At 31.1% G+C, this 11,097-nt stretch overlaps 1 protein-coding gene across 1 annotated transcript in view; it reads left to right on the forward strand.

Moving 5' to 3' along the window:
- LOC145961075 (uncharacterized) overlaps positions 1-9,455 on the forward strand; it is a 33,842-nt gene extending 24,387 nt beyond the window's left edge. The window contains exons 4-5 of the mRNA XM_083080910.1: positions 7,944-8,036; positions 9,411-9,455. Of these exons, the coding sequence (XP_082937036.1) occupies positions 7,944-8,036; positions 9,411-9,455 (138 nt within the window). The remainder of the gene's footprint in view (positions 1-7,943; positions 8,037-9,410) is intronic.
- Positions 9,456-11,097: the final 1,642 nt, after the last annotated feature.

Below are 11,097 nucleotides of genomic sequence, written 5' to 3' on the forward strand. Positions count from 1 at the left end.
TTTTATGGTCGCGCGCGACCCGTCGATGCTTAGTACCTATAGGTGTGCATTTCTCACAGCTGCGCTAGGGGCTCGTGCCGACTCGTCACGGATCTCTTTCGTCATAAGCGTCGGTAGAACATTGTAACTATTTTTATGGACCGCAGATTTGGCCACTGAGCACCCTCGCAGGTGTAGTTACCTCGAGTAGAATCATTTTGAAGCCTGGAAACGAGGCCAATTTTACGCCAGAGTCCACGTACGATTTCTTGCATACATTAATATAGCCTTCGAGTACTTAAAAAATCGTACCTTTCGGATGTAGAGTAAAAAGCTTCTCTGAAACGCATGTCAAACGTACACGGTAATATTTACACGGGTTATTTTAAACTATAAATATAATATATTAATTACATAGACTCCTTTTGATGAAAGATGGTGGAATCTTGATGAACCCTTTTTAGAAATTTATTAATCTTTGAACTAGTCTTGATGGTGAAAACAAGTTGCCTTAATTTACTTGATAAGCAAGGATAATATTTTTAATATATCAACACTTCACTGTGTAAATTAAAACGGAAGTAAGAGCTTGTTATTTTAATTTTTCTATAGACGAATTTAATATAGTTTTGCGATATATTCGAGTTTGTATTCTATAAGGCGCAGATGTACAGATGTAAAACACATTTGTATTCCCAAAGAATCTTAGAAATCACTTGGATCAACATCTCTCGAGCGACAAGCACGGAATGAAGCTTCGCAAGAGGACGTCCACCGCTTACTCTCACGGGGTTACCGCTTTCACTTTGTATGAAAAACTTGTCGAGCAAATCTTGAAAGAATTTCGCTGAAATTCAGGTCACGTCGAACCACATTCGTAAAAGTTCTTTCCGGTCCTTTATTATCCTCAAATCTGAGGGTGCAAGCGCTATCGAGGAAAAGAAATTTATGCACTTCTGGCAACGTATAGGAATATTATTTGCAAGTATCGTAAGGTACAATGTAAATTCTTATTTTGCTAAAATAAATATATTATTAAATTAACAATAATTTTAAAATACGCATTGCTTTGAAAACGATACAGTCAGCAAATATTGCGTCTACGAATGTAATTTAATTGCTATTATCTGGCTAATGTCTTTTATCTACAAATATATTTGACGAAGGAAAATAATTTGTGAATATTTTAATGAAGATGTGAGAATTTATATGCTCGAAAGAAGTATCGAAAGCGATTCTTTTTTGTAAATGATATTTTATTTCTACCATACACACACACATTTGTGATGCGTGTGATTCATTATGCAAGCATCATCATGATTTGCAATCTTGAAATCTGGTATTTGTCTATCTGTATATATGTACATTGTACATGCATTTATAAGCTTGTATTCTTAATACAGATGTATCACATGTACTAAAAAAATACATAATAAGTAAATATATTTATTGCCGCTGTCGTGAAAAATTGCTCCATACAAGAATATAAATAGAATATAAATACTTACACGTGCAATAAGATATATACATGTCATATTTTTTTCGAAGAATATTTTCTATAAAACTATTTATAGTAAATTTAATTTTCCGTTGCATTTATAAGCTTGTATTCTTAATACAGATGTATCACATGTACTAAAAAAATACATAATAAGTAAATATATTTATTGCCGCTGTCGTGAAAAATTGCTCGATACAAGAATATAAATAGAATATAAATACTTACACGTGCGATAAGATATATACATATCATATTTTTTTCGAAGAATATTTTCTATAAAACTATTTATAGTAAATTTAATTTTCTGTTTTATCGTTTTACAATTTGAACAATTTTTTTTTTCAAATCGCTTATGCAACCAAATATGTTTTATGATATTACATTGTATTGTTTTATTTTAATTTAGCATTTACTCGTAACTTTTTAATTCGTTGACTAACAATTAAATCGTAATTATTCAACCGTAATCGTTAAAATTAAATCGTAATATTTACATTTTAATTTATATTAATTATATTTAAATTAGTGCATCATTTTTCATACTTTTTTTATTTTTTTTACGTACTGCAACATTTTCGTTTCTAGACTACGTGATATTATCATCGCAGACGAATATTTTTGTACGACTGGGAAAAAGCTTTTCACTTTTCTCGCGGGTTGTGACATCGAATAAAACGCGTTCACATATCTGTCTCGCGCATAATTCAACGACGGTCATGGTGTTTACGCGTATCTGTGAAAGCCGAGACTGAAATCTAAGGAGATATCAGTGCCTGAGAGTGGAGGAACTATATTATTTTAGTTGAATTATTTATAGAGTATTGATAGGGAAAAATAATGGCTACAGATATATGCAAACGGAATGCAGTTTATAGTATGCACTGTAAGTTTGAAAACAGATTCAACCAAAAGATTCAGTCAAACACCGATTCATTGATTTTTCTCTCGTTCCAAAAATTGCTATATTCGTTTTAGTCATAAATCAAGCATAAAAATATCGAATTAAATCGAAATGCGATAGCTTGATTGACCATAAAGACAACGTTAACAGACAAGCAACTAAAATAATCTATAAATCATTGACTTTTATTTTTTATTTTATTCTTTTAACATTTCAATACGGTATTAAAACACACAACGTATGCGAAAATTTCTTGAGTAGATTGTGATAAGAATTGTTTTATTAAGTTATTGAATTATTATAAATACATATTCGGATTTTATAAATACAGAGATAAATTAAAAATCTTGAATTTTTCTCAAGCATGTCGATCAGAAAACAAGTTGTCATCGAAAAAAAATCTTTCTGTGTTACTTTTAATATCTTTTAATATCTTTTAATATCTTTTCTCCGTGATATTCTAAATACTTTGTTCGGGGATTAAATTATAAAGTTAGAACTGAGGGTAACTGATGTTAACGTTAGAATAACGATTCGCTATCTCGAATATAGCAAAGAATCTGGGATTCTTTGAAGGAAATAAAATTCGCGAATTTACATTTTTGCGAGAGTCATCTTAGTATCCGCGTATACATGTATGAAATGCGCATATGTATATTTAGTGTCCCAAGTCGTGAATATCGCACTGTGCTGTAATATATGAAAATGAACCGAGATAAGATAGGATCGACTACGGGGCAAAATCGTGGGGATAAGACTAATGCCTCGGCATCTGGATATCTCGCGAGGCGTGGTTGCCGGATAGCTTTCTATCTATAGCTTCGCTTCCATGCGTCCCAATCTTCTCAGAGTACTTAGCGCGAGGAAAATGTCGTGCGATATTGTACTATGTCGCTTCATTTACCTTATTATTTCGACACACAAGAAGATTGATTATATAATCGAGTATTAATTCCCCCCTCCCCCCCTTGGACAATATTACTCTTATAATAAAACTTTTTCTTACACAGGTTATCGTCCTGTATAATAATAATCATTACGAAGCTGTACAAGATGTATTGTCAAAATTCATGGATAAAAAATATATGATAAAGTTAGAAATAATATTCGCCCAAAAATATTAAAAATTACAGATTAATTATTAAATATGTTATAATTTAAAGCAATATCTTCTCGCATAATATTGGTATCTTTCGAATGCGAGATGGGGTCGACAATAGTTGCGCGTACATCCCAGGTAAGGCGATGCAAAATACAGAAAGATATATGCAGAATACAGAGGGGGCGATGGAAGAATGAAGAAAGATCCTGAGAGACTTTGCCTGATGAGGATGGTTCCCATGACGACGCAACCCCAGGAACACGAAATGGTCTAGCCATTCTTGACTCAATACCGAGTCGCCATACATTCACGTAGACAACGCGCTCAAGCTCACCACCACTTTCCCAGTCTGCAAACCCTCTTAGGGCTTCCCCCTCCTCTGCGTTGTTCTCTGCACCCCTTGCTCCTCCTCTGTCCTTACTCAAATGGAATATCCCGCGCTTATACTTTGTTCCAGCTGCAACTCTGTATTGTATTGCAAGTGGTGAATGTGACACGAAATACAAATCGGTAGTTCAGGCTAGCAAAAAAAAAAGGAAAGAAAAAAAGGCAGGACGAGGCAACACTGCCAGACTTGGAATTGCTCTATTACGAGATGCACTACGGTTGGCGAATCGGTGTCGAATATAACCATATATCACATCCGTTAAGAGCATGAAAAATTACTAATAATTATGTCACATTATATTTATGCATAAAATATAATTTCAGAGACTTGACCTCTTTTAAGATTTATGTCCTACATGTTTGCATCTGCAATTATTATGATACAATTAATTAATTTGAGAAAAAATATTGCAAGATGGATTAAAAAATTTTAATTTAGATATGTAACATCTTATCCATCTCGTTTCATATCAATATTTCAAAATGATAGGAGATGGGAGAAGAATGGCTCACGCAACATGACTCGCGCGAATCGCGGGATTAATTGATTAATCATCTGGGGAACGGAGGAAATATCCGTCACAAAGCGAGGCAAGGATTCACTTGTCGCTTTCATCAGGCATAGTTATACTAGTTCCTCGTCCCGCTAGGCCACTGCCATATTGGAAGCGCTCCTCGAATCCGGACGACCAGGATTGGTCGTCCGACCATAGCATCTGCCTCTGAAAGGAGAGAGGGCGTCCCGATGCCGACAGCACTGAAGCGCCGAAAGGCGTCTCGACGCCCCGCTGAAACTGGCACGCGTCACGTCACGCGGTTATGAGAGAGACGCGTTATTTCACTCACCTACCCCTCCGCTCTCCGCGACACTTCCACGAGCTACTTTGCATACCGAACGTATTTTCATCTTCCATTCGCGAACGCATGGCTGCTCGTACACTTTAATTAGATCTTTTCACCTCGAAGACGTAAAATATTTGGCATCGTATAATAAGATGATAATAATACAATATTCTTATTCGTTTCCATGTAAACAGCTGAAAAAGTTGATACAGAGGAGACAAGATGAGAATTCTTATTAATATATTTTTTTTTAAATTTTCAAGTTTATTTTGGCGATATATTATGATGTATGTATTTACGACATTAGACATTTAATAGATATGTAGAATATTTAACATTACCTGATATTTGAAAAGAGAGATAGAGATTATATGTCACAATCGGTAAACAAACATATAATTAAAATTTATATAATAATTTATAGTGTTTATTTATTATATATATATATTTTTATTTTATATATATATATATATATATATATATATATATATATATATATATATACATATATATGCATGCATATTGAATAATGTATCTAAAATTATATTACAATAATAAATTTCTAATGTTATTTACATATTTGATTATTTTGATCTGCCATCCAACGCTATATATCCAACGCGATAGACTCAGATTCTCGCTCCTAAAATGACAGCATCCTAAATACTATATTTCGCCGGCTGGTTGAAATTGAGACTGACTTCTTCATCGTAGAAGGGTTAAATTTTTTTTAATCAGTCGCGAAAGGGATTAAATCTCTTGCCATGTTACGCTTAGGGTTGTTGCCTGTTGACGTAATAAGAGACAGGACATAAACTGTCTGGGATTAATAGAATCTTATATAAAATATTTAGGAAATATAAAATGATTGTCAAAAATTATATTATATCACGTAGAAACGAAATTTTTTTGACAAAACATTTTCCATTTCGAATGATATTTTCAACGATTATTTTCAAAGACTTAAAATTATGAACATTTAACGTACAAACAACTAACTTAAATGTTTAATACTATAGAAGCAGCGAAATCTCATTTCAATTTCAGACTGGAAATGGAAGGAGATAAAGAGGTGTTAGAGATAATGAAAATTATGAAAAGACGTTTACACAATGCATATTACTATGTCTGTCATGTAATCATAAAGTAGTGTAAAATATATACCAACTTTTTAAATTATTTTTTTCTTCTACATAGAATCTTATTAAAAATAATTGTTTATCGTAAAATAGAGTTTGTCCTGATAAGAATAATGGCAGATGTTCGTAGAGAGTTTAATAAAAAGTTAATTTTACCTCTCTCCAGTGATACTTTATCTTTCATTTATCTCGTTAAATATTAATTTTTTAAAGTAAGCATATTGTTATAGTTTTCAGAATATTAGCAATCTCTATTCCATTTGCAATTTATCACTCAGCTTTTACTGTAAAATTCTTTGCTTCCATATAAATAATCTTTTTTTGATAATGACATGATAAATATATCGATCAATCCATTACAGAGATACTCGTTATTATCAAAAACATATATTAAAGTCACTTTTGACTGCGATAAATTTTTTCATATTGTATAAGTCAAAATAAAAAATCACGTATTTTTTTGTATCACTCTATAATTTTCATGTGCTATCTTTATTTCTCAAGTTAATACTATTAATGAAAAAAATATAATCCATATTCATTATAATATCAAATAAAATATACAGCACAAATATATTTTATCAAATAAAATATACATTAAACATTAGGATCAGATATGCACAAGTAATTTACTTGAACTTGCGCTCAAAATGGCGCGTAATGGTTGAGAAACATACGATTTTTGATTTGATTACACAAGTGTGTTATGTTTGAAAGGGGTCTGGTAACATTGAGTGACAAATGGGCCGGTTCTCCCGAATATTCCGCATGAGTAGACCGTGCGTGTGAGTTAGCGAGTGTGTGCATCCTGGAATAATGTCACCCCCTTGGTAACGACAGGAATGGAGGGAACCAAGAGCTTTCTCGTGTCCGATTGTTTGCGCCCTCGACCAATCTCCTCCAGTTTGCACAGACCGAGTTTGCCAAACGCGTTCTCCGACTTTCCTCCATCCCCTTATTGTTCAACCTTAAAAGTAATATCCTCCGTAGCACGTCCTACCCACGTTTTGCCGACACTGTTTCTCCCCCGATCGGGAAAACGGAACTTTTTGTCCCTTTGTGACATTTAGAGAGAGGCTAAACAGTCTTTATTATATAACAGATGTTTATCTATATAAATATATTTTAAAAACAATTTTTTAACGATTTTATCAAGATATCAATATATATGTAATTAATAATGACGTTGTATCGTGCATATAATAAAATCTTGAGATAAATAAAAAAGAGATTAAATTTAAAATAAAAATAATAATTATTTATATTAACATAAAAAAATAAAATAAATAATAAAATATGGGTGACAAATTATGTTTAGAATTTTAGTCGATAATCTTAAAAAAGTCTATTTAAAAAAATAAATTATTTTTCAAATTTTCATTGAATTATTTAACTTTTTCAGAGATCTGTTCTTTGCATCTTGTTCCAAGTTTCCCCAAGTTGAAATTTCGGTGTAAATTCACTCTCAGAGATTTTACTCTCCGCGGATTTCTCCAGAGAGCATTTCTACATTTCCTATTTTCAACACGGGCTCCGCTATTCACCTCCGTAGTAAATCGAAATTCATAGATGCACCTTCGATTGAATTTATTTTCTATCTCGAGAACAATCGCAGTTAATTTAACTATTTCTCGACAGCATGCATTCCTTTGCATGAACAGTTTCAATCTCCTTGCAATATTTATTTCTCGTTATACTTGTTAAAATATAATATAAAAGCATTCTATAAATAAAATGTAAAAATCAGATTGATAAATGACTGTTGAATAATTAAATAACATTTCTGAAATCAATTTATTATTTTTTTTCTAGTGTCAAATTTTATTCTATTTCAATATATAAAGTGAATAATGAATGTTTTAAGAGGTTTGATAGAGCTAAACTTTTCGAGTATAGGAAGAGTAAGGCTAAGTGAAGTTTCGTTATAGAGCGTGGCGTCGCATTAACGGTTGTACAAGGTAGAGAACTTTATACCTGCCGTGATGGAGGCTACTAAAAGCCGTATAAAACTCACGGCGACACGGCCCGTTATGAAGGGCAGTTATCAGTGAACGGACCATTTAATTTGCACTTCCGTCTTGCTTTTTGCAGGCTGACGTTTTTCCTCTCAAACCTGTAAATAAAAGGCCTCAAAGTGTACGGCGCCGTGGAGAAGACGTTTCACCCGTTCGAGCTGAGCAGCAGGTTGGCATTGTCCAAATCATTAATATTTGCAATATTAAATTAATCGTAAAGAAAAAACGCAACAATGATGCAAATTATGATCGCAAACATGATGCAGCCCCGGATAAAAAATTCGTTAAAAAATTCTATTCGTATGAACGGACTATATATCGGATGAAAATCGTATGTAAAACTACAAAAAAGTAGTCTTAATTTGTAAGAGAACACGAGACTTCTTGATAATTCCTATTTTCCTGTTTTTAATAGATGTAACCTTTCTTAAGCTTCCCTCCTTCTGTGTGTCATTGTTTATTTTTTATTGCTTTCTTATATGTATCTCTATTTTCTTGCTTTGTCTTCTCTCTGTGTATTCAGAGTTCATTTTACGGTTGGACTCCAGTAGTTTAATGTATTTATTGACCTATACTTATTTTTTATAATTGTGATTATAGATTTTTTTGGACTTTTGAAGAATTTTAAATTTTTATTATTAATATTTTTTCATCTTGTAATATTAAATATTAGATTATGTTATTTCCTTGATTTAGTTCTTTGTTATATGGCATATTTTTGTGAATTTTGCAGACAATCACGTTTTGAATTTTTAGTCTATAATACTATCATAGAAAAGGAAACAGTCTTTTTGAATTCTCGCTGCTTATTGTCAGATCACACCGTTGCTTAGAAAAGAGCCTTGACTATTTTCCAACAGACTTTTTGTATTTGATTGTTTTACACATGTAATACAAAGACACAGCAAGCAGATATATGTCTTTCATACGGATTTCTCACATTATGATTCCTCACATTATTGAATATATGTTTTCTTTAATAATTTATTACGTGTACACAATATGATTTTCACCCGATACATAGTCCGTTCATATTTGAATAGAATTTTTACCGTTATCCAGGGCTACATTATATTTACGATCTGTATTTGTTATAATTTGACTTTTATTTATATACGGCAATTTAGATTTTATCGATTTATTTATTTTTGTATTTTATTTATAGCATTGAAAAGGATCCATAAAGGGATCGAAATGTTTAGTGAGCAATTAATTATATGTAATACAGTAATAAAAATATTTTTAAATATTATGCACCGTTTACTGCGTTCAGGATCTAATAGTCCTTTTTTTCTGTACGATTAATTGTTATTTTAATTATTACGATTAATTATTATTTTAATTATTATTTAGAGCCTCTATTTTTAATTATTTCAATATTAAATTATTCATAATTTTATAGAAAAAGAGAGTCTCTAAAATTAAATAAATTTATATATATTCTGATTTTTCATTATATATTTTTCCTATATAAAAATAATTTTAAATAGTAAATAAAATCTATTATATCTTCTATATAATCACAATCTGTTTATATTTCTAGGCTTTCCCGCGTGTTCCCCGGAACACTGCCCGGTATACAAGGTGAGTTGCATAATTAACTGCAATAATAATTTTCTATTTAAATATATTGAAATCTCTTTATAAGATAAATTCCTAAAAAGAGTACCATTTTTAGTTTATTAAATAATCTTATTAAATAATTTTGTTTATATAATAATCTTTTTTTTCATGTATGAAAATAATACTAAAAAAAAAATAGTAAATACTTGAAGAATATTACTCGCATATACTTGGCAATCGATCAATATAACAGCAATTTTAAGAAAACCGAGTTTAAAGAAATATATATATTGGAAAACAAATGAGAAAGAGAGAGGGAGAGAATTTTTTTCACGTCGATATGTCCATAGATTAATTCATATTAATGCGTGAATGATTGGCTTCAAAAACTGAAATGAAAATTTGACGGTAAACTTATCCATTTCCTACGTGCTTGTAGTAAATAGAGGATTGTGTATACAACCGCGTCTCGTACTAAGCCCATAGCTACTAAACCGCGCATACTACCTATAAATGGACGGGCTGCTATAAAGTCCATTCATGATCGCGTCGCTTGTACAACAAACGTCGGGTGGCTCGCGCCTCCCGCGCGATTTATTACACTCGTATTCAAGCACGAGTTGTGTTTCCTACTTAGTACACGTGTACGACGACACAATCGCTCTCGAAATCGTCTCATTGTCTGGCTCGCCAATGACAGACCAATCGACCTCGTTTTCATTGCATCTCGTTAATCATACAATCGAATATATGTGCATAGGTGTCATAAATTGCTCAACATTCACTAGATACATTTTTTTAAAAAAAGAGAGAAAGAGAAAGAAGATGCGTAAACATGTGTATCTAGATATTATTTAAATTATGAGGATTTTTATAGTAAGAGAATAGGCAAAGCTGAATCATCTTTGTATTATATGTCAAACAATAATCGACACACATCTAATCAGATTATTTCTAGTCATATCTTAAACGTAACGTTAAAAAATAAGAAAATCGTTATTCTGTATCCTATAGTAAACCGATAGAAAAAATTTCTCTTTGAATTTGTATTTCTTTCATAATTTTAAATAACTTTTAAATAACTTTCATTATTTCTCAACCTTGGAAAAAATTTCACACACACACATTTAAAATCTAATGTATGAAAGAAATAAGAAAAAGAAATCTTTTCTCTTTGAATCCTTATTTCTTTCATACATTAGATTTTAAATGTGTGTGTGTGTGAAATTTTTTCGACACCAAAATAACTTTATTTAAAGCATAACTCTCTGTCAGAGAATAGAACAATATTTGTATAGTATCCGAAACGAAAAAAAAACGAACAGAAATCATGCAGTTTTCGGATAAGCCATAAAATTTTAGTACGAAAATCGGATATAATTTCTAACAAATTTTCAAATTCATTCTTGATTTTTTCCTATCATATAAGATAAAAATAAATACATACTAATAATTTAAGATAATCAAAAATATTTTTTTAAAGTTTTTTTTTAATTCTGTCGAATTTAAGAAATAAAATATAAAAAATATAAATAAAAAAATATAAATGCCCAACAATATAAATAATAAAAATTATCACAATAATATTTTTAAAATTTTTTTATTCAATCTTTCTTGAATTTCATATAATTGCAATTTCATATTTCATCTTTCGCAATATCCTTTTT

This window comes from Camponotus vicinus, unplaced genomic scaffold, assembly GCF_025532165.1.
Source record: "Camponotus vicinus isolate PSW18456_S1 unplaced genomic scaffold, iyCamVici1.0 SCAF_10, whole genome shotgun sequence".
Lineage (NCBI taxonomy): Eukaryota > Metazoa > Arthropoda > Insecta > Hymenoptera > Formicidae > Camponotus > Camponotus vicinus.